This window comes from Carettochelys insculpta, chromosome 3 (assembly GCF_033958435.1).
Source record: "Carettochelys insculpta isolate YL-2023 chromosome 3, ASM3395843v1, whole genome shotgun sequence".
NCBI classification, from domain to species: Eukaryota; Metazoa; Chordata; order Testudines; family Carettochelyidae; genus Carettochelys; species Carettochelys insculpta.
The window spans coordinates 74,900,062-74,924,152 of NC_134139.1; the positions used below are offsets into that span (position 1 = coordinate 74,900,062).

Below are 24,091 nucleotides of genomic sequence, written 5' to 3' on the forward strand. Positions count from 1 at the left end.
GCGGGTGCATTATTTTGAAATTGGTATCCCTCAGTGCAGGAGCAATAACACCTATTCCTTTTCTTGCTAGTGCCTACTTCGAAATAGCGCTATTTCAAAATAAGCTATACATTAGCACTATGTATCCAGAAATACTCTTTCAAAATACATTTTGTGTGTCGTCGTGTTATTTCAAAATAGCTGTTTTGAAATATTTTATTTCAAAATAAGGCTGCAGCATAGCCACTGCCTTAGCAACTTTAAAAAAGTACCACTAGCACTTGGACTGTACATAGAAGTACAAAATTTCGGCACTCCAGCTCAGAAAAGTTGCTGACCCCCGGCCTAAATGCACATACCAAAGTCAGATCTCATCTCCCACTTAGCCGCCTCAACTCTTCCCCTTTGGGGGGATATGCGGTGGGGGTGTTAATGTGAGCAGTGGGAATGTGCCAACACATCAACATTTTCCTAGTTATCTTCCTGGAAATTTGTCATTGTGATCCACTAGCTTTCCTTCAAAGTGGACTAAGGTGGGTACTCCTAAAAGCATTTGGGATACTTCAGTTTTTTGCTAGAGGGACATTCTAAATAAAATGTTAGGCTCTAGATAAAACTCAGACTCTTGAACAGCAGCCTACTAAAACAATCTGGAAAAAAAATGGCACCAAGAGAGAGTCCTAAAACAGCTAAAAATAATCCAAGAGAAGGAAAATCAATTTATATTAAAGCCTTCCTATATTAAAAGAGAAAATCCTTTAAGTTATCAACTTTACAACACAAAGAACAATAGATCTGAAAAAACAATGAAAACAGCATTAACAAAATTAGCAAGTAGCTGCTAAAAGAGCTCCTTTTGTCTGTACATCCATAAGGCATGCAATTGTCACCTTATTTAAGGGCAGTAAGGTGGTTTAATGGTCTTCATTTTGAAATTCCATGAAGCCCTTCTTACCATTTTAAGTTAAAGGCAACTTGATCTGTTTTAGTTTCTGGGAGAACACCCTTTAACCAATATTTTTCTGATTTTTTTTTAAAACAGCTTTTCCATAAACATTGACGCGTTTTTCAGCTCCTTCTTGACATTTATAAGGAACTTAGTAGTCTATTTCCTCCTTGCCAAGTATATAATAGAAAATGATTAAACTAACCATCCCTAAGGCACGCAGGAAGTAAACTACCAAAGAAGAGACGCAATCACAACGATCTTGGGAGTTTCTTTAGGTTTACCATATTAAAAAGAAAAAAAAAAAAGAGGACTCCCCTGAGAGGGAGTATATCTGTATCTACCAACTCACATTGTATTGTAGTATTATCCAGACCTGGGGAAAGCCTAGGCTTCTTCCCCACAGCAACTGCATTCACTTCCCCCAAATCTAGTGGGACATAAGAATAGGGTGCCTTGTGAGGTACACACTTACCCTAACTGCATAATCAGAAATACTAAATTTAGTATTCTAACCATTTAGGGGAGCACCCCCACTAACAAATATTGCTAAGTTACCAGGCCCATCCAATTACCTAAATCTGGGGCACTACATACTTTCCCTTATACTCTGGGCAACTCAGTAAAACACCCACTTCAACTCCCCCACGACTTCTCTCTCACCTTCCACCAGGATTTACACACATTACTCACTAGCCACGTATGGGGCACTACTTATATTCTGGACAACGTTGGCTTACACAGCATGCATGGGTCACCTTCATGGGGTACCCATCCTCACCCCGCCCCAATCACCTGCCTCCCAGATACTTTATCAACTCCACTACTGTTAAAACCTGTACTCTAAAGCTTGTTTGCAAACATTCTCTTAATACACTTGTCTATCTAGTACATTAATACAACATGAGTGGGTAGCTACTAATACAGATACACTCCCTCTCCGGGGTGCCCTCTTTTTGGAAAATTTAAATATGGTAACCCAAACACATTTCTGAGACAGAATCGTGATTTTCAAGTTTACAGTGTTGTTTAAAGCTTTGAGGCATGTAGACATGAAAAAGCCGGTATACCCAAACACTTTTGGAGAATTTGATTTCACACGGTCATAAATGTCCTTTGGAATCTATTGACGTGATATACTACTGGAAGGTATCACATGCAAGAAAAGACTAAATACTTGACAAAAAATGAAAAGAAAGTGGAACAATTAAGAAACTATATATATTTTCCTATACGTACCTGAGATCAAGACTTTCCAGATTCTGAACCTGACAAGCAATATCTGTTACTTTCTCCCAGGATGGCAACAGATTTTTTGATAGGTTTACACTCCTGATATCTGAGAATTCACTTTAAGAAAAATGTCAGAATTCTGAGCATCTTTTCAGAGACTGGAATGATAAATTTTACAACTGTTGTGCTCGTAAACCAAAATAAAGCAAAGTTAAGTCTGTCTGGGCTAAGAGATACCATGCCTCTGTTATTTCTCATTTGTATCTTGGAATCTGATACAGAAATAGTTCATTAAGACTTATAAAACAACTAAATTCTACAGGTCCAGAAGAGTGTTTATGTCTAGAATAAAGAATATGCAATTTTTATTTGTTAATTTACAACACAGTTTATAGCTATGCATTTTGGAAACAACAGCAATATGTAACAAATGGAATGTAATATTGTTTACAGATATTCGCAGCCATTGGTGCCCATGAATAAAGTACTTCTCCAGTAACAGTGTGTTTTTTTGCCATACCTGTAATAATTTTTTTTTACTGCTACAATCAGTGCAGCTTCTGATAAAAGATGGCAGTTACCTGAATAGGCATCAGTAGGGTTTTCTTTAATCTACCAGTCAAAAAGTAAAAAAGGTTTTTAAAAACAAAAACAAAAAAAACTGGCAGGGCCAGATGAGTATCCAGAAACCAGCTACTCCAAGAGAGACCCAAGAAGGTCAATAACACCACCACTTGTCATCGCCTACAGCCCCCAGCTCAAACCCCTGCAACACATCATTAAAAACCTACAACCTTATTCTAGATCATTATGCTACACTCTGGAAGGCATTAGGTGAGAGACCTGTCCTCTCCTATAGACAACCTCCTAACCTAAGAAAGATTCTCACTAGTAATCACAGGTACACCATAGTAATACTAATCCTGGAACTTTTCCTTGCAACAAAACCCCTCTCTCAATCTTGTCCACATATTTATTCTGAGGATACCATCACTGGCCCTAACCATAGTAACAGAGAGGTCACCATGTTAGTATATATTCTAACAAAACAAAAACAGCAAAAATATAGCACTTTAAAGACTAATAACAATTAACAAAATTAACTAAATTTTTGTTAGTCTTTAAAGTGCTACATTTCTACTTTTTTGTTTTGTTGGACCTAACCATATTACTTACAAGATCAAGGGCTCATTCTCATGTGCTGCGACCAATATTATATATGTCATTATGTTCCAACAATGCCCTGCCACTATGTACATTGGACAGACCAGGCAAACTCTTCACCAAAGAATGAATGAACACAACGCAGACATCGGGAATCTCAATACATATAAGCCAGTCAGTAAACACTTCAACGGAGTGGGCCATTCTGTTAAAGACCTGAGAATTTGTGTCTTAGAACAAAGACTTTAAAAACAGATTACATATCCACATATCTATTCTCTCAAAACAAAAAGCAGTCAAGTAGCACTTTAAAGACTAGCAAAATAGTTTATTAGGTGAGTTTTCGTGGGACAGACCCACTTCTTCAGACCAAGTGGGTCTGTCCCACAAAAGCTCACCTAATAAACTATTTTGCTAGTCTTTAAAGTGCTACTTGGCTGCTTTTTGTTTTGATAGTGTATAGACTAGCACAGCTTCCTCTCTGTTACTATATCTATTCTGGGGATACCATCACTGGACCTAACCAGGTTAGTCACAGAATCACAGGCACATTCTCATGTTCTTCAACTAACATCATATATGCCATCATGTGCCAACAATGCCCAGATGCTTTGTATATTGGATAGACTTCAAACTCTCTTAGACAAAGAGTTAATGGGCACAAAACAGACATAAAAACACTCCTGATCCACAAACCGGTCAGCTGACATTTTAATGGAGTGGGCCATTCTGTTAATGACTTGAGAGTTTGTGTGTTACTGAAGAGGAATTTTCACACTACTTTGGAAAGAGAGGCTGCTGAACTCTCTTTTATATTCAAATTCGACAAATTAACACATGGTTTGAACCAGGATGAGAATTTTCTGGGTCATTATAGGGGCTCTTTTGCAAACTTGGCTTAATTGAATTCTTGACTCCCCGCCCTGCCCCTCTACACTTGGATTTGCTCGCCTTGATAATTTTTTTTTTCTGATTTGTCAACCTTGATTACTATTTTTGGTTCTCTGTGCCTTAAATATTAAATCTGTTCTGGTATGGCTATGGTCTGAAGAAGTGGGTCTGTCCCATGAAAGCTCACCTAATCAATTATTTTGTTAGCACTTTAAAGTGCTATTTTACTGCTTTTTTGTTTTGAGATTACATAGAGAAATTTGTGAATTGGAGTTCATATTCATATTCGACACATTAACACTTGGTATGAACAAAGACAACAATTACCTCATGCATTACAAGGACTGCTTCCCTTCCTTTGATGCTCGTAATTATCTCAGGCAACACGCTTAACATCCCCCACCCCACACCCACCTCCTTCAGTCCTATGTACTTGATTTGTCAGTTTTTATTGCAATTTTTTTTGGACCTCTGTACTTATAGACCTTAGTCTGTACTGGTAATGAAATTGATCTGATGAAGTGGGTCTGTCCCATGAAAGCTCATCACCGAATAAATCATTTTGTTAGTCTTTAAAGTGCTAGATTTCTGCTCTTTTGTTTTGTTAAGAGTACAAGCTAGCTCAGCTACCTCTTTGTTACTATTCAAAAACTAGTTAGAGGACAGATGACTAAAGCCCCTAAATTTAATACAAATGAACTAACTGCCTCTGAAAATATTAAGTTTAATTCTTTCATGTCTGCAGATCACATCTGGAATGCCTGAAGTATGTATTTGATTTACGTAAGTAGCAGCACATATTTCAACATCCCTAGAAAAGGATACTAGGACACATTGTGCTGATTTCCTCCTTCTGACCAGCATGGCTCACTGCACATTCTCTCAATGAGATGTCTACCAGTTTGTTCAGCTGACTACATGAAAAAAAATTTACACAGAGAAAAACAATTCAGATTATATCGTATATAAATGCACTTAGATATTAAATCTAAACACTATGCCTTTCACATCATTTTTCCAATTACTACTATTCAAAGACTTACAAGACAGTGGTATCATCTTCATCTAAATCACAGAAAAGCTCTCATGTAATAGCCTACAGCAACATTACAGAACAGTTTGTAAAAGCAGCAAAGAAAATGACCCAATCCAGTTTAAACTGCATAGAGTAATTTAAGCAGGCAAAATATAGTAACCTAATTTGGAATTTAGGGAGGACATCCAGGATCTTAAAAATTGTGCTATGGGAATTTGAATAATTATAAATGATCACTACTTTTGGTTTTAAGTCTATTCTGGGGGTGGAGGGGATAGTGTTTTCAACCATTCAGTAGCTTTTACTGGTGTCTGGGAAGGACAGTACCAGTATCAGTTTAGAAGGGAAGACCGCCCAATCGCTGCACAAGCTCCACAAAGACACTCATGTATGTGCAGCCTTTGCTGTACTCCACTGTGATTATCAACAAGTAGCTAACTTCATCCCCCTCTTCCTCCCAAGAGATGAGAGCCAAGAGCTACTTAGAATAGACAAAGACAAATCACTAACTACTAGTAACGTGTGCTTTCTACCTTTGATTTTTTTTATTCAGAAAATAGTCACCTCTGAGCTGAGCTGATACAGACATTAACAAATCCCACAAAACTCATAAAACATATCGTACATTTATCTTAAAGGGAATCATAATGGTGTATGATGAATGCTGATCTCACGATAAACGACATTCCCTTACCCTAGCCCCCAAATGGCTGTCCTCACCTTTTGTTACATGAAATCAGACTGTGAGCACCTGGAACTGAAGTCACGTCTGATTAGTCTATATAACATAATGCATATTGTGGTGCTATAGTAATCAGTTTCTTGGCTATCTCCCAATGAAGCACAGTCTGTCTTAACTGTTGACACCTGACAAGGTCACAGCTTGAGATGATATGCTAATATGAACTCGAAACCTCGCAAATTAAGGTGCATATTTTCTGTCTGATGCAAAACATAATTCATTACACATGCACATGAGAGAACTTACAAAAAAAATCCGGACAGTTGCACCTTCGCAAATCAAAAAGCTTTGAGTGATGATGGCTCTGTTTATATACAAACAGGTGCAATATGAAATACAGTAAACCCTCAATTTAACAGACTAATGGGGGAACAGGGTGTCTGTTAATGCCGAAAAGCCCTTAAGTCTGAACAGTTATGCTGTATGATGATGCATTGATGTTCCCAACCCATCACTCACTCCTGTCCTCTGTCCCTTTCCCTCTCCTGCCTGCCCCCTTCTTCCCTTTACATGTCCATCTCCTTCTCCCAGTAATTGGGAGAGTAGCTGCACCTCCCATGGCTCTCAGCATGCTCAGTGCTGTGACTCCTCCAGCCCCTGGTTCTGAGACACCCATGCGAAGGCAAAGCATGGTGGCCACCCCCAGCCTGCCAGCGTGCAGCAGCCTCCGATGCCACAGCTGCTGCTCAGCACCACTGCAGGCAGTGGCGGCTGGGCGCTGACACGCTCTGAATACGTGGGGCTGGGGTAGGAGAGCTTCTGTGCCTCGCTGCAGCCCCATCACCATGCATAGTTCCTCCAGCCCTAGTGACTGCAGCCACTCCTGCAGTTCCTCCAGCCCCAGAGGCCCCAGTCACTCCGGTGAGTTGCCAGTATTAATTTTGGGGGGGATGTTATTTCTGAAGTCTGTTAAATCAAGGTTTGTTAAAATTGAGAATTTACTGTATATTCTTTATTTTTGTCAGCCTGCACAATACAAGCATATAATAAAGGTGTGAGGGCCATCAAGTTCTTCCCTTTCGAATGCATAGTTTTAAAAAGTAATATTGTCAAAACAGCCATTAAAAGAACGTCCTGGCCTGCGCTACTAGCATCTTGCATTAACTAAACACGAAATCTGATTTACTGCTCATTGTGGGTTAGAGTAGCGGGCGGGGACTTGACATCTACTTCAGCTAGAACAGTGAAACTAATGAGTTTCAGTTTCTGTCTTCAGCTATTTCACTTGCTGGATTTTATATTTGCTAGCACAAGGTTGTTGAATGTAAATTCACAATGCTAGACAAATATTTAAATCCCCATCTCTATCTGCAAAAGAGTTCTAGGGGGCAGAAGACAAAAAGGCTACAAATGTTTAATGAAAAGATTACTCTGAGTTTTTAAAAAACATATGGCCAAAAGCTATGCTACTGGATCAAGTCATCTAGTCTCAAGTGTCTGTAAACAGCGAATACAGACAGAATCATGGTTATAATTCCCAGAAAACAACTCTGGATGAAACTTTCAATTATAAAAATTACACAAAGAAAATACTAATCCTACATATTTTTCAAATGTGGCCTATGCACAGAATTCAGTGAGTTTTAACTTTTTTGGAAAGATTGGTGAGTCTGTTATACTGTTAACTGAGTCTATCAAAAAGACAAAAAATGTCTGACACAGGATGCTATATATCTTACAGAACACATTTCTGATTAACTGAAATTCCTAAACTAGTTAACAGGTTCACCCATACATTCTCAGGAAAAAAAATCTACACTCAAAGTTTCCTTTTTTGAGGAGGCTACACGAATATTCATATGTATGTTGAATTCCTGAATGACAGAACAAAACTCAACGCATCCTTAACTATGGAGTTATCAATGTTGACCTGGATATTCAATAGCAATCAATATCTCCATAATATAACTCAGATTTATATATATAAATTATACTTGCCATTGTTGTTCTATAATAGAGTCAAAACCAACAAGTTCCACAGTCTTCTTTCCAATGACTAATGCATTCTCTTTTTCACACTCAACATCTTCCTCATCATTCAATCCATAGCGGTTCTTTACAGCAGTAAGAAAATCCACTCCAAAATTTGCTTTGTTTGGTCGGATAAAGGATCCTCCAGTCGGATGTCTGGAAGGGTGAGCAGAAGTGGGTAGAGGGGATGTGTCCAAAACAAAAACAAAACAGAGGAAGAAATACAAAACAGTCAGTTTCCTGGTAACCACTTCCTGTTCTCAGGGTACTTTTTAAATTATTTGTACTTTGGTTAACATTAGAAAAAATATGGAATTACCATTCTACTAGTAGTGTGGAATTATGCAGTTCTAAAGTATCAGACAGCATATGCACCCCTTTCTGCAATCAACAGAACTCAGTATAAAATCACCAACTCTGCCCAGTAGATGTTTTTAGCAGCACTGGTACCAATACAATGAGATTACAATAACATGAGAACAATTCTTTCTGGCCCTCGCTGGTATGAAGAAAACTTTAAAAATATGAACCAACATTTTAACAATGCAGTGTTGTCTTCCTGTCTCTACAACATGCCTGAATAAGCGGTTTGAATTGCCTTCGTTACACTGGTGTCCTAACTTTGAAAGCTACGTTTTGGTAAGTGCTCAATGGTTGTACCTTTCTATGGAGGGGATGCAGGGTCTAGGACTGAAGTTGGGTGCAGAAGGGGGCTCAGGGTAAAGGACTGAGGTGAAAGATAGGGTGTGGGATCTGAGAGGGACCTTGAGTGAAGTTGGAGGTTGTGATCTAGAAGAAGAAATTAAGGCTCAGGAGAGGATTCTGGTCTGGGGGAAGGATGTGGGGAAGGGTGCAAGGTCTGGAAGGGAGCTGAGGTGCCAGAAGCAGGCTCTGGCTGGAAGGTGCTTACCCTAAGTAGTTCCTAGCCAGCAGCACTCTAAGGCAGGCTTCCCTGCCTGCCAGCAGCCCCAGACTGCCTGGCTTTCTGTGCTTTGCGGGTAACACCTGGGCTGCCGCTGCCCCAGGAAAAACTCTCACCTCCAATTGGCCAAATTCCAGCCAATAGTTGCTGAGAAACTGTGCAGCACTGTCCCCCACCCAGGAAACTCTCTCAGCTCCCACTGGCTGGTTTCCAGCCAATAGGAGCAGGCAGAGGTTATTGGGGCAAGGATAGCATGCAAAGCTCTGCCCTACGCCCCCCCAACACCCATTGCAGGCTGAATTAAACGGCTTGGTGGCCCAGATCTTTCCTGCTCCTGCTTTATATCAAAACCTCCAGCTTCCCTCTGACAATTTCTGTTTTACATTTTTAGAACAAAAGTCTTCAGTAAACTGAAATCTGAAAAAGTGGGACAATGACAAATTACACAGACTATCAGAATAGAGACAGATTACTGCACTATATTATTCATTTCCCTGTTTATCTGAAATTGCTGCAAAAATTTCTTGTCTGCTGAGCCAGAATACCAGCCACACAAATAAGATTCACCTTGTCACAGAGTACACGGGCCTTTGACTATTAAGTCTCAGAGAATATTTGTATTAACATCACTGACACAAATCTCTCATTTAATAGTACTCCATGAGACGTGGCACAAAACTAAGACAAGTGACATTCGAAATGGATGACTCAATGCTCAAACTGCTTTAGAATTAAAAACTGTACATAGTAACTAAAAATGTGAGTATTTACATCTAGCTTATCTGTATTTAGCATTGCAAAGTAGCCAGTTCAAATCAATGCAACTGATTCATTCTATGATTTCGATGCATGAATATGGATTAATTTTACGTTTTCAAAAAAGTAACATTCACGTAGAACCAATTTATGTAAAGATTTGAAGGACTGTGTTTACCAAAGGGAGAACTCCTTTTCTGAAACAATAAATGCCCACAACAAAAGAGCACCTAGATACCTTTGTCACATTTTCACTACAAATTTGATTATCTCAACCTTGGTGCTAGGAGAAGCTGGAGAATTTGATAAGGTTGGATGGATGCAACTGGCCAATAGGTGAAATATTGTGCAGTGCACCATACCCAGAGGTAGCTCAAGTTTTGTATGATGAGAGAAGAGTTAGTGAAGTGCAGGACAGGAAAGGAAGAGACAAGAAGAGAGCACCCCCTCCAACCCAGCTGTCTCTCCCACTTGGCAGCCCTGTGAGACTACAACAGTAGTGTCCAAAAGAAATTTAATAATCACCACAGCCCCAGTCAGCTGCTGCCCCACCGTTAGCAAGGCACCCTACTCCTCTCCCCACACAAACTGACCGTGACTCACCAGAGCTGCACCACTCAAGCTGCCCCACCACCCTGAGCCATACCAGCCGGCCTGAGCAAGCCACAGGAGCAGCTGCCTCCACCACTATGTGCTTGTCCCACCAAGTGGTGGGGCACGTGTGCGGAGGGCCAAAGGGTGTTCCACAAGTGCGGCTCTAATGAGGCACTCTGCCACACCACACTGTCCAGTTCACCATATCTGGCAAATGGACAGCGTATTGGACTCCGTGGACCTAGAGCAACCCACCTGCCTGCAACGGGGGAGGGGCTTCTCTAGCCCATACCAGTTAACTGGAACTGGTAAGCCTCATGCATTTAGAATGAGGTTTACCAGTTAAACTTGTTAACTTTTAATATACCTAATTAAGGGGCATGACACGTGGATTGTTACAGAATGTATGTGTAGAGCACTGGATGGGTGAATACAGCTATAATGGACAAATAGGAAGATACATAAAAATTGACATAAAAATGCAAGTCATTAATTTCATTTGTCATGTAGGCATTACCAGACCTGTCATGATTAACCTCTCCACTAGCTGCTCCAAATGCCAAAAACAACATGCCTATCCTGTTACGGAGGGGCATGTAATGCGTCTTGTGGCTTCCCTTTGCTTGCTGCTCTTTCTCTATAGGGAAGCAAAGAAATCTTCGGGAGATAAGAATTCTGCATGTGCACAGTGCTGCAGAATTCCTCCAGGAGTACAATATCACATCTTTGATTGTTTGGTTATTTAGACCTATAGGATATAAACACACACATGCAGGAAATCTTGCTGGATTTTTTATCAACACAAATGTATGGGCCTCCCTTATTAAACTGCTTTAAGCATTTTCTGAAGCCCACAAACAAGCAAATTGTCCTTATTACAATTACAATGCCACTTAGCTTGCCTTTAAGTGTCACACACAGGTTACCTGGCTGTCTATTGTAACCTGCATTGGTTTGCTAAGGTCACAGTGACTAAATATGGAGGCAGACCTGATGCAAAGCAAGTGAGCAGCAGCAGTTGGCAGAGTAGAGTGGCATGTCAGCTAGGACGACGCAGCAGAGGGCAGAGCAGCATGTCAGCTAGGAGGAAGCAGCAGAGGGCAACTTGCTAAAGAGTATCACGGTAAATAGAAGGGAAAGAAGATGAGCTGGCAGACAGGTGGGAAACACAGCAGGAATTAAATGAGCAGTTAGGATGTCAGCTGGGAGGCAGACTGAAAACTTGCATTTGTTAGTGGGGAGTTAGCGGGGAGGGAGGAACCAACAAAGACTATGTTATCAACATAATAGCATATCAAGGTGAAAGGCTTAATCAGCCACTCAGGACACAGCAAAAAAGCCTCTATAAAATTCAAGACACAGTTTCTAACTACACCAGGTGCTTGGGCGATCATGTTGTGTGTACTGACATGATCTTGAGAAATTATGATGCTATCAAGTGCAGGGAAATAGTTTGGGCACAATGCATTCAAATTTGCAGTTGGAAATTACACACCTGTCCTTATGATAAATTTAGTACTGGCAGCACGTGTGTGCCCATTTTATTCATATGTATTCTAAATACTTTTTCAAAGTCTTATTGTCTTATTCCGTGGAGGTATCAAGATAACAACAGTGTATCTTGTTTATTTTAAAACTTTCTAAACAGGCTTTGTAAAGCACACCATCCTGAATTTAAAGATTATGGTAGTTATAAGAGATGCTTTCACATAATATATATAATCTCCTATTTAACTAGCTAATTTCACTGTCTTTAAATTAATCTTTCAGCAACAAAAATATATATAAAGCCTAATGATTTTAACATCACTGTCTAAAACTGTTTTTCATATCATATTAAATTCTCACTCAAAAACCCTATCATTTCAAAACATACAATCAATTTAAATGCTCAAACGACCAATCCATCCAAAAAACCCCATACTATTGCATAACATAGCACATAAGTCAAACATTTTATCACATCACCTTTACAATCATGATCTTACCCATCATATCTCTCAGATGCAAATGACAATTCAAATTACAAATGGCTCTGGGACTAGCATGGGACCTGGCTTATGATTCAAACCGGTATTCACTTTTTTTTTTGGGTCCATCTACCACATCCCTCTTCTATATCATAGCATCGGTCATCCTTCTCCTTCAAATCCTGCTTCCTCCCAAATGGGTTCATTTCCTCTCTCTCACTATACTCACCAATCTACAGTTCCCATGAGTTTCATCTGCAACTCTTCCCCTATCTTTCTGTCGGCATAAATCTAAGTCTCACATCCATCTCCTCATCACCTCTAAATCTTCGCCCTGTATCCTAGCCCTCCAATCAGCTGCCTAATCCCACTTTGGAAATATTCAGATCATCTTCTCCATTCCTCCCAGAGCTGGAACATCATGAATCAGCTGTTCACAACATTCCAGTTGTGGAAGAGGGAAGAGCAGATAAATATGGGCTTTGGTACCTGAAAGGCCTGGGGGAGGGGGGATACAAGGTCGGGGAATGGCCTGCTGCAGCCCTCTCTCATGGCCTACACAGTATGGACTCCTTGGAGAAGTACTAGAGGGAAACTGGGACAGTGTGAAAAAAGAACTCCAGAGTGTGCTTTTGTCATGCTCCAAAATATCTGTTAGTCTATAAGGTGCCACAAGACATCTTGTTGTTCTCGAAGCTAAAGACTAACACACTGATACTTTTGTCAGGGCTACTCAGTGATGGGGGCACTTCAGCCTCCCAATGAGGAGGCCCCAGAGATGAGGGGGAATGGAGAAAGGGGGCTCCACAATCTCCTGGCAGAGGAGAGGGGGTTGCCAAGACCTGGGGCTGCTGTTTGAAAAGCTGGACCTACGACCTACCCCAACTTTCCCAGGCAGCTCTTAAAACAGAAAGTTCATGCTTAAAGCCATAAGGGAGGCAACAGAGCATGTTTAAAGAGTCCACCTAACTCTTTCTCCACCAGTCCCAAGTAGCTCTTTATCTTGCTGTCTAAAGAGCTCAGCTAACCTGTTCTCCAATGTGGAGGAAAAAAACAAAACAGCATCTCTTTGCTGTTCAAAGAGCCTGCCCCACCCATTCTCCAGCCCTCCAGGGCAGCCCTTTAAAGTTACACAAAAGAGCAAATGATCAACATAAGGAACAAATTGCACTTAAAAAAGCCTGGTATGGCTATGGTCTGAAGAAGTGGGTCTGTCCCACGAAAGCTCACCTAATAAACTATTTTGCTAGTCTTTAAAGTGCTACTTGACTGCTTCTTGTTTTAAAAAAGCCTGGAATCTGGGAAGCTGAAACAAGGGACTGTCCCAGTAAAAGCACACCTGTACTACCCCCACTCAGAGGCCTCTGCAAAATGTTGACTCCTAGGTTGCTCCTGCTGACATATGCTGACAATGTGGCTGGGAGGCCAGAAATGGTTGGAAGCAGGAGCGCTGTCAATGCAGGTCTGGTGAGCCAGGGGAGGCCATGGGGGAGGCAGCAGAGGCCCCAGCAGAAATGATGCCCTCAGAGGCCACCGGGGCAGGGAGGCAGGCAGTGCAGCACAGGACAACTGTGCACAGAGGCTACGGGGAGGAAGTGGATGGCCCCCTCTGGGGGAGGGGGAGCTGATTCCCCTGCCCCCCCCTTTTGAAATTTCACACCTCACCAAGGGGCATGCCCCCCAGTTTGCACACCTCTGATATAGACAACTCACTATAGTCATCAGAGACTCAGAACATGATCCTGCACTTACACTACCAGAGACAGCTTACAGCTACGAAGAGTCTGAACAACAATTATTTATGCAAGCTTTTGCAGGGGTTAGCACTAGGAAACGTTTCACAATAAGAGATCTTAATATTTTGGAGAAGTCATATCAGTTAAAAGAAAAGACAAGGGTGTTTTGCCCGAGTTAACAAACTGGTTTGGAGGGTCCTTTCTACTCAGCTCTTATTTTCACTGCCTTTGTTCATGATCTGTAACCCTAAGAACTCTTCAATGCCAACTCTCAAGGGGTAGACAAAAAGTTTTGTGCCAAACAAATCTTGTATACCCTCCTGTCTGCCTTGGTTCACAGGTAGCTCAAGCACTGTATGCCAAAGTAACAGAAGTGTAGTTTGCATACAGTCGAAGTCAGCACACCACAAAAACTTCAGGGAGGGAGGTGGGGAGCTGAAGTCCAACAGTTTCAGTGTGGTGTCGCAGGGCTCAGGTTACAGCCCCACTCCCACCTGTGGTTGGATCCTTGGGTTTTGGTGCCCACCCACGATAACAGGGCTTGGATAGCTTCAGGTTTTGGTTCCAGCTCCTGGGATAGAGTAGTAATTTGTTAACAGAAGAGGATCATGGTGCAATGTAGTTTGAGAATCCCTTAAAGCTGTCCTTAGGATTTATGCACAGGGTGACTATACGTCCCATTTTTACCAGCCCCTGGTTCAGCTTCCTGGAGAAGGTCCCTTTTTTTCTTAAGCAGACAAATTGTTCCATATGTTGATCTGTTGCTCGAAGGGCTGAAGAACAGGTATGGAGGACTCTTCAAACAGCAGGATAAAGAGCTGCATTGGATTGCTGGAGAACAAACTGAGCTGGCTTTTTAAACAGCACAAAGGTGCTGTTCAAAGAACTACCCAAGAGGGCTGTAGAAGGTGGTAGGGCAAACTCTGAATTGTAGGTCCCTGCTGTTTGAAGAGATATTAACTCCTGCCTCCACTCTGTCAGTGATACTAGCTGCAGTTCTCTCTGGTCTTGTGTTTAGGGTGTCAATTTCTTTGATTACGTGTTTGCAAGCTGCTTATTCTATTGTTCTATTGGACTCCAGTGCTACTAACCCTCCTTCGTTTGAGGGTAGGAGGTTCTATCCCAGTGGTTCCCACCCTGGGGTAGGGTGTGTGTCGGGGGGAAGCAAATACAAATGACCATAGGAAACAGAACTGGCTTCAATGGGGGTCCACAAATAGTTGGTGGGGGAGAGGTTTGGGAGTCCACATTAGTGAAAAGGTTGGGAACCACTGTTCTATCCTCATCTAAGCAGATACTACAGGAAAGAGAAAGTAAGGTACTGCTGTTTTCCTCCTCCCCTCTAGGTCAGTAACAGAATTGACATGGCTAGATCTTAAGCATAGTAAGATCCTGAGTTCTTACATTGTTTCTAATTACATGAACAATTCTTTTTAGATGAATGGTGTCCCAGAAACTTTAGCATACGGCAAATAGTTTTTCTTGACATCTGCAATTCACAGAAGTGCTAAAGAGGATACGATCTATGCTGCTTTATTGTATCTATTCTTGCTCCTTTTTAAGCACCAGCCTCATTTAACTTTATAGCTTATCGTATAAACAAAGTGACCATCCATCCCATTTTGACTGGGACAGTTCCTTATTCAAGCTGTCTCACAGGCATCCTGACGTTAAGAAAATGGGCAAATTGTCCCTATTTTGTGGGCCTCCTGTTTCCCTGGCACCCAGTGCCTTGGGGAAGCAGCTCCCGCTGCCAGGAAGCCCCTCCATAGGGAAGATGCCTTGTTCCCTGGCATCCCAGGCCTCGGGGAGGCAGCTTCTTCTGTGGGGAAGCTCCACCACAAGGCAGCAGCCCCCACAGCCAGGGACCCCTGCTATGGGGCAGCTGTCACATTCCTGGCTCCCTCCAGGAGGCTGCAAAGCCACCATTCTTATCACTCCCCTGCCAGGAGGACGTGAATCCCCTATCCTCCACTCCCACCACTGGGATGCTGTAGAGCCCCCATCCCCAGTGCCTCACTGTGGGGCAGCAGCCCCCATTGCTGAGGAGCACTGACATGGGACAGTAGCCTCTTCTATTCGCAGCAGCTGGTGCCCCATATTTACCACAGGGCAACATGACCACCCTATTTATGAAGCCCTATGCAGTACTATTAAATTGGTGCCCCTATACACAATGGCAGCTGGGAGAATGATGAGTTTCAGAAATGTGATTTTAAAGTTCAGCAACTAAATATTTTAAACTAAGATCCTGTAGACTAACAGTAAATTTAGAAATTGGCAGGGGTTGGCAAATGCCTGTTAAATGGCTTCATTACCACTTGAATAGCTTCTTCACAGGTTCTGCTTATAAGTCTGGCAGACTTTTCCACTTTTAAGTTAACTAGATCCTCCTTGGAGGAAGCAGAGCCACAGAACAGAGATAGGAAAATGCAGATGGGTGGACATTACAACATAGCCATGCCCCAAATCTTCTGGTGCCTTACACAGCTGTGTCTTCTGAATATAGGTAGGACAGCTCTGCCTGGTTTAGACTAGTGGTTAGTCTTTAAAAGTTAAGCTGACTCTGTGGAACGCATATATTGGTTTTGTTTTATAGGAAATCTGTTTCCATTACCCTTGCTCACTCTCTCTTAAATCTTAACTCTTAACGATGAACTTACCATAGTTTTCACTGTAACAGTATTTCAGAGATGTCAAGTTATTTAGAAACTGATCCTAAATGAAAACAAGCAAGCTGATGTACACTCTGTTCCTTTGGGCACAGCATAATTGGCATTACTATGAGTTTAGTAGAGTAAACCCTTGAGACAGACACAACCAAGTTGTGCATGTCTCGGGTTAACATGGCTGCCTGACTCTTGCTGACCCTGACAAGAGCGGTTTCCTTGGGACATGGGGAAGTGCTAAATCAAAATGTCATGGCACCATCGTTAACCCCCGTACTCCTGGCAGTTGCAAAGAGCAAGGGAAGGAGATGGGAGAATTTCTCTCATTAACCTCTAGCTGTGTGGATGGTGGCAAAAATCAATTTTAGATCAGTCAACTCCACCTATGCAACTGTCACCACTCTATTTGTGTATCTAAAATCAATTTTACCTCCCAGTAGAGGCCTGTTGTAAATGCATTAGAGAGATGCCTTCAAGAGGCTTAAGCAAGGTCACCTCTACCAGCACTTAAAATACACAGCTGTGTAAGGTACTGCAGACTTTGGGAGACCAAATTGCCCAAATTTCATAATGCCCCAGGCTGCTGCATACGGGTTGGAGCAGCGTAGCGCACTCATACTCTGGCTGGCCCCACCATAGGCTGCACACAGCAGAGCAGTCCCTAGGGGCATGTGGGCCTGAGACAATCCCCTAACCCCTTGCTCTGCTGCCACTCCACCCCCTCACGCTAACCACCCCACTCTACCTCTTCTTGATCCTGCTTTCCCCCACACAAAACCTTCCCCCATGAGTGATGCAGCCTGGGGGGTTAGCTGGGGGTGGTGATGGTGGTACCGGCATCAGGGAAAGGGTCTGCACCCACGCTCACCAGCAGTGGCAGGACGTAGAGTGACCCAGTCCAGCCTGCTCTACTTCCTGCCACTGCAGATGAGAGAGTGAGGGCAGGGTGCACCAAACTCCCGCTGCCTTCCTGCCCCCCACCAATCCTACACCCACAGTCCCTGAGCGTGGACCCCACACACATGCACGCACACGGGGCTGCATAGGGCACCAAAAATGCTAGGGATGGCCCTGGGCTTAGGGTACACATATAGTTAATCTGCAAGGCAATGTAAAAGCTAGCATGACACCAGAGGAGCGTGCTGGAGCGGCTGAAGGGTTGGTGGTGTTAGGGAGCCGACACCAAGCTACAAAGAAAACCTCCTCTCACTGGAGGAAGGGGGAGTAAATCAAGGACACTTAGGACACCCCAGATACATCTACACCTGACCCACTTCCTGAAAAACTTATCTTTGCAGAAAGTTAGAGAGGTAGTTAAAGTATAGCGCTAATTATATATTCAAACAGACATTCCATAGTTCTCTGCCGTAACTGCTGGTACCTTGTGTTTTGTCATTTAGAAGGTGTATCAATTTATTAAAGCTTTTCTTAATGACAGGAAGAAATAGGGAAGAACTGTTTTCTGATACAACAGTAGGGAATTTAATATTGTCAATTCAGATTGACATTTCAGTTATTAAGATAACCATACCTACATCTGTGTAATTGGAGCACAAACTAAAAATAGTACACAGAATGCTTCAAAGCTTATTAAGATCAAGATCAATAGTCCATTCCATATTCTCCAGAAACATCTTCCCAAGTTAAAGACACAATGAGTCTAAGCAAGAAAAGTGAAAGCCCCAACTCAAATTTAAATACTTTGCATTAATGAATACAGAATATAGGCCAATTATAAGAGAAACACAAATTAAAACAAAAAGCTGTCAAGTAGCACTTTAAAGACAAGCAAAGTGGTTTATTAGGTGAGCTTTCGTGGGACAGACCCACTTTAAAGTGCTACTTGACTGCTTTTTGTTTTGATAGCATATAGACTAGTACGGCCTCCTCTTTGTTACAAATTAAAACAGTTCTCAAAAAATGTATTAAAACAGATTTAAATGTATAAATAAATTCAGTTCAATAAAAACTACACAGTTTTGGCCTTCTACCATATTCTTTCAAAGATTCCTTCTTCTAGAATCAATATTTAAAAAACCCAGCAGCATCATCTTTGGGTATTTTTACATAATCTTTTTTCCCCCCCTTTTATTTTTTTGAATTATGTATGTCTTTGGCTACGTCTACACGTGAAGCCTACATCGAAATAGGCTATTTCGATGAATAACGTCTACACGTCCTCCAGGGCTGGCAATGTCGATGTTCAACTTCGACGTTGCGCAGCACAACATCGAAATAGGCGCTGCGAGGGAACGTCTACACGCCAAAGTAGCACACATCGAAATAGGGATGCCAGGCACAGCTGCAGACAGCGTCACAGGGCGGACTAGCGCTTCCGGGGCAACAGCTAGCCGCTCCCTTAAAGGGCCCCTCCCAGACACACAGCCTGCACAGCATGTGGTCTGAGGAGCCATAGGCACACAGACCCCGGGCGACGCAGGCACGGACCCCCAGCAGCAGCAGCCGCCAGAGGTCCACCCAGCCCTGCCGGCAGGAGCAGGGTTTGCCCTGATCCATGCCATGCAGGAGGCAGCTGAGCACCTCCTTGCTACACCGGAGGAGGAGCTGCCCCCAAGGCAGCAGGGCTCAACCCCCAACCCTGCAGCACCCCGCCCCCACCCCCGACTCACATGCCGGCGTCTGTGGAGCTACCCCACCAGCACCGACTGGTGGGAGCGGCTGGTGCTTGAGGAGTGGGACGACGACCGCTGGCTCAGGAACTTCAGGATGAGCCGGCAGACATTTATGGAGCTATGCCAGTGGCTCGCCTCCGCACTCAGGCACCAGGACACCGCCATGCGGCGTGCCCTCCCTGTGGAGAAACGGGTCGGCATTGCTGTCTGGAAGCTGGCCACTCCAGACAGCTACCGATCCGTGGGACAGCAGTTTGGTGTCGGCAAGGCCACTGTTGGGGCTGTCCTCATGGAGGTAAGAGAACCCACGGGTGGAGGGCAGGGCAGGGGAGGGCAGAGGAGGGGAGGGCCACGCACACCCTGCTCACCCCTCATTGGTGCTGTCCCATGTGCTTTCCTTGCAGGTTGTGTGTGCCATCAATGCCATGCTCCTGCACAGGCTCGTGAGGCTGGGGGACCCAGATGCCACCATCGTGGCCTTTGCCACCCTGGGCTTCCCCAATTGCTTCGGGGCTCTGGATGGGACTCACATCCCCATCCGCGCCCCGCATCACAGTAGAGGATGCTACATCAATCGCAAGGGCTACCATTATGTGGTCCTCAAGGCCTTGGTGGACAGCTGGGGCCGTTTCCAGGACATTTATGTGGGCTGGCCTGGCAGCACCCACGACGCCCGGGTTTTCCGGAACTCGGGCCTGTGCCGCTGGCTGGAGGCGGGGACCTACATCCCCCAGCGGGAGATCCCTCTGGGGGACACCACCATGTCCCTCTGCATCATCACAGATGCGGCATACCCCCTCCGGCCCTGGCTCATGCACCTGTACACGGGCCATCTCTCCGCTAGCCAGGAGCGCTTCAACCAGTGCCTGAACCACGCGCGCCAGGTGGTGGAGCGCTCATTTGGCTGCCTGAAAGGACGCTGGAGATGTCTCCTGACCCGCCTGGATGCGGGCCCCAACAACATCCCCCTGATTGTGGGTGCCTGCTGCGCCCTGCACAATCTGGTGGAGAGCAAGGGGGAGGCCTTTTTTCAGGGCTGGGCTGTGGAGGCCGGCAGGGCCGACGTGCAGCCACCCGCTGTCCCCAGTCGGCAGGTGGACCCCGAAGGGACCTGGGTCCGGGAGGCCCTGCGGGCCCACTTCGATGATGAGGCCGCGGGGTGAACTCTGCCAGGCCCCCCACTGCCCACCCCTTCCTCCACCACACTCCCTGCCCCAATGCCCACACTATGGAGCACCCAACCACAACCCCCTCCCACTTTTCCTGGACAAATGACAACACGCACTTGTGGCTGAACTTAAACTGCTTTTTCTTTTAGAACTTTTTTTTTTTTTTAAACTATAAATAAAACAAGAACAAACTATATACAACGTGTGGAACCAAAGTAATATGTACAAATAAAATAATAGTAATAAAAAAGTTTGTTCACTAACAAAAAGAAAACCAGGGATGATAAAGGGGAGAACTATTTACATGGGGGGGACGGGGCAAACGGGGGGCACAAATTAAAAAGTCCCAACTATATACAAGGGGGGGGGCCACGTCCCAGGCCCCTCGCCCCTAAAGTCCGGCACTGGGCGTGGGCGGCCAGGAGCCCCGCCGCAGCCCTGTCCGGGGCTGGCTGGGGGCGGGGCGGACCGGAAGATATGCCCGGCGAGTCTCAGCTGGCTCCAGGGTTCCCTCGGCGCTCCGGCCCTCGGTGGTGGGGCGATGGCGGACGGGACGGCGACGTGCGGAGCAGCTGGTGGAGCAGGCAGGGTGGGCGCTGCGGCGGCCGGCGCGGCACGGGGGGCCAGGTAGTCCACCAGGCGGTTGAAAGTCTCCATGTAGGCCCCCCATGCCTCTTGGCGCCAGGCCAGCGCCCGCTCCTGCAGGTGCAGGTGGCGTTGCTCCACCCGCAGGTGCTGCTCCGCGACCTCCAGCTGCCGACGGTGGATGGCCAGCAGCTGGGGGTCCGTCGCCGTCGGCTGGTGGTGGCGCGGGGTCCGCCGTCTAGCCTGCCGTGGGGCCGGTCGGTCCTCAGCTGAGGGGCTTGCCTGGAGCGATGGCCCCGGAGGGGTCTCCAGGACCACTGATGCCTTGCCGGCGCTCTCTTCCGGTCCTTCCGATGGTGCAGGTGCGGGACACAGGAGAGGAGGGAGGGAAGAAGAACGGAGACAGGCGTTAGTGTGGGCCCCGAGCCGTGGCCTTTGTCCCCCCAGCCCTGTGCTGCAGGTTCCCCGTCCCCGGGAGATGCTGCTGTGATGGATGGGGTTCAGGGGTCCCCCTGCACTGCACCCCGTCCCCTGGTGGGAGCGACTCTCACTTCACTCCGCAGGGTCTGACAGGAGAGGTTTCTTAGGCCACAGATGCCCAGTTTCTCCCAGGAGTGACAGCACCAGCTGTCAGAAGAGACAGTCCTTCCAACCCGTCCTGGGGAGAAGACCCCAAGGGGTGCCCCTCTGGGATGCAGACTTCCCCCTCCTCAGGCTGGCTGCCTTCCAGCTCTCCCTTCCCCTAGCCTCTACCTGTGGCCCCCGCCCTCCCTCCCCAATTCAAAGCCAGCTCGGCTCCTCCCTCCTCTTTCTTCAGGGCAGAGGTGTCACATGCCAGCTGTAGCCCCAGGGTCATCCTTTGCCCCTGGGAGCTATTCGGCTCTTGTTGCTCATATCTAGCCTGAGTCTCCCTTTTGCACTCCCCCCACTCCATCACATGCTGCTGCTGCTGCTGCGGGGTGTCCCACTCCCTCCTCCCGGGGGCCCCTCGAGGTTCTGCTTCCCCCTGCCCCAGGGATGGGGCATGGCACTGTCGTGCGGGGTGGTGGGGAGGGGCAGGGGCTGATGCACTGCTGTGAGGGACATGGCCCTGCTGTCCTTGGGGCCATGGCCATGTGAGCATATGGGGGGCCCTGGACACATATCTATTACCCCCAACCCCTCAAGCCCAGGGGTGTACACCAGAGGGGGGTACATACCTGTCGGTCCACTCCCACGGTCCGGAGATCCCCGGAGGGCGGAGGCCCGGCTGCTGCTCCGGGATGGCAGGAGGAGGATCTGCAGCCCGGATTCTGCGGAGGAGGAGCCCCCCTCCTCCTCCTGCCGCGATGGCCCGGGGGTAGGCTCCGGGGGGCGGGGGGGGGGCCAGGGGGCGGGGCTTACCTCTGGGGCGGACTCCGGCTGTAGGGCCTGCTGGGGCTTGTCGGCCAAAGTATCAAGGGTGGCTGGAGGGGAGGTGGTGTGCCAGGGGCCCAGGATGACCCTGAGCTCCCTCTAAAAGGGGCAAGTGACGGGGGCGGCCCCAGATCGGCTGGCCGCATCCTGGGCCCGGGAGTAACCCTGCCGCAGCTCCTTCACCTTACTCCTGACATGATCAGGAGTGTGGGCAGGGTGACCCCAGGCAGCCAGGCCGTTGGCCAGCCGAGCGAACGCATCCGCGTTCCGCCTCTTGCTCCCCATTACCTGGAGCACCTCCTCCTCACTCCAGAGCCCCAGCAGGTCCCACAGCTCGGCCTCCATCCAGGAGGGGCCCCGCTGCCGCTTGCCAGCCTGGCTGCCCGCCTGGCTGGGCTGGCTGCCCTGGCTCCCCTTGCGGGGGGTCCCCTGGCGGCGCTGGGGGGGGGCTGCCAGGAGGCCATTGAGGGTCCTGAGGCTGCTGAGGGACGTGCAGGCTGGCCGTGTGTCTGGGCTGCTGCCTGCACGTTCCCTCAGGTTCCTGCACAGGAAGGGAGGGGGAGGGGACCTTTAAGGGGCCGCTCCACGTGGCCACCATTGAGCTGAGGGGCTGCAGAGAGCGTCTCTCAACCCCTCAGCTGATGGCCGCCATGGAGGACCCCGCAATTTCGACGTTGGGGGACGCGCAACGACTACACGGTCCCTACTTCGACGTTGAACGTCGAAGTAGGGCGCTATTCCTATCCCCTCATGGGGTTAGCGACTTCGATGTCTCGCCGCCTAACGTCGAAGTTAACTTCGAAATAGCGCCCGACGCATGTAGCCGTGACGGGCGCTATTTCGAAGTTAGTGCCGCTACTTCGAAGTAGCGTGCACGTGTAGACTCAGCTTTTGTTAGTTCCCTGTTCAGGCTGGACTACTTGCTAGGTGCCTGTCCTCTCATACACAGACACATACATGCCACATAATTGTATCATATCTCACTCCTGAGGCAGAGTGTAATTAATTATACCTTGGAAACAGAGGGGCTCTTTTCCCTTTTTCTTCAATTGAATTCAAAGCATTTGAGCCACTCCCATTATTAATTACATTACCTGAAAACGGTGACAGCCCTGAGAAGTCTCAATTCGAATTCTACAGCTAACTGGATTTCGGTAAACGTGTAATTCTTTTTCTTCCTTAAGCTCAATTTTATTATGAATCACTATTACTAGGTACAGCAACGAAGGGTCCTATGGCACCTTATAGACTAACAGAAAAGTTTTGAGCATGAGCTTTTGTGAGCACAGACTCACTTCATCAGATTATTAGGTGTAGGGCAAAAGAGCATCCATCACTCAAAGCTATATGCTTTCCCCTTTTTTAAAGGAGAACCTTAATTTTACCACCTCATTTTCTTATAATAAAACCTTTTGGGCTTCCATGCCAGCCAAGTCCCGAATTTTAGAACATACAGGCTGACATTTGTGCTTTTCTTTAGCAAACAGGATTCATCCAGCCTTTCTATTTCTGCCTCTTCGCTAAGGATGAGCACCAGCTCGTTTGAAATCCTTCTGGGGAACATTAGCTTGTTTTACATTTGAGCCATTAAACAAAATAACGGATTAACTCCTCGATGGTGTGAAACTGGAGCCCAAAGTGGTTGTCCCTCATTAAGAATTCAGAGGACTAGATTTCCTGTAGCTGACACAGCAAGTTCT

At 46.0% G+C, this 24,091-nt stretch overlaps 1 protein-coding gene across 3 annotated transcripts in view; it reads right to left on the reverse strand.

The window, feature by feature from the left end:
* TBCE (tubulin folding cofactor E) overlaps nt 1-24,091 on the reverse strand; it is a 54,183-nt gene that overhangs the window by 23,297 nt on the left and 6,795 nt on the right. For all 3 annotated transcript variants that reach the window (XM_074990142.1, XM_074990143.1, XM_074990141.1), the window contains exons 4-6: nt 7,930-8,118; nt 5,039-5,127; nt 2,165-2,264 (exon numbers count right to left, since the gene is read on the reverse strand). In XM_074990142.1, the coding sequence (XP_074846243.1) occupies nt 2,165-2,264; nt 5,039-5,127; nt 7,930-8,118 (378 nt within the window). The remainder of the gene's footprint in view (nt 1-2,164; nt 2,265-5,038; nt 5,128-7,929; nt 8,119-24,091) is intronic.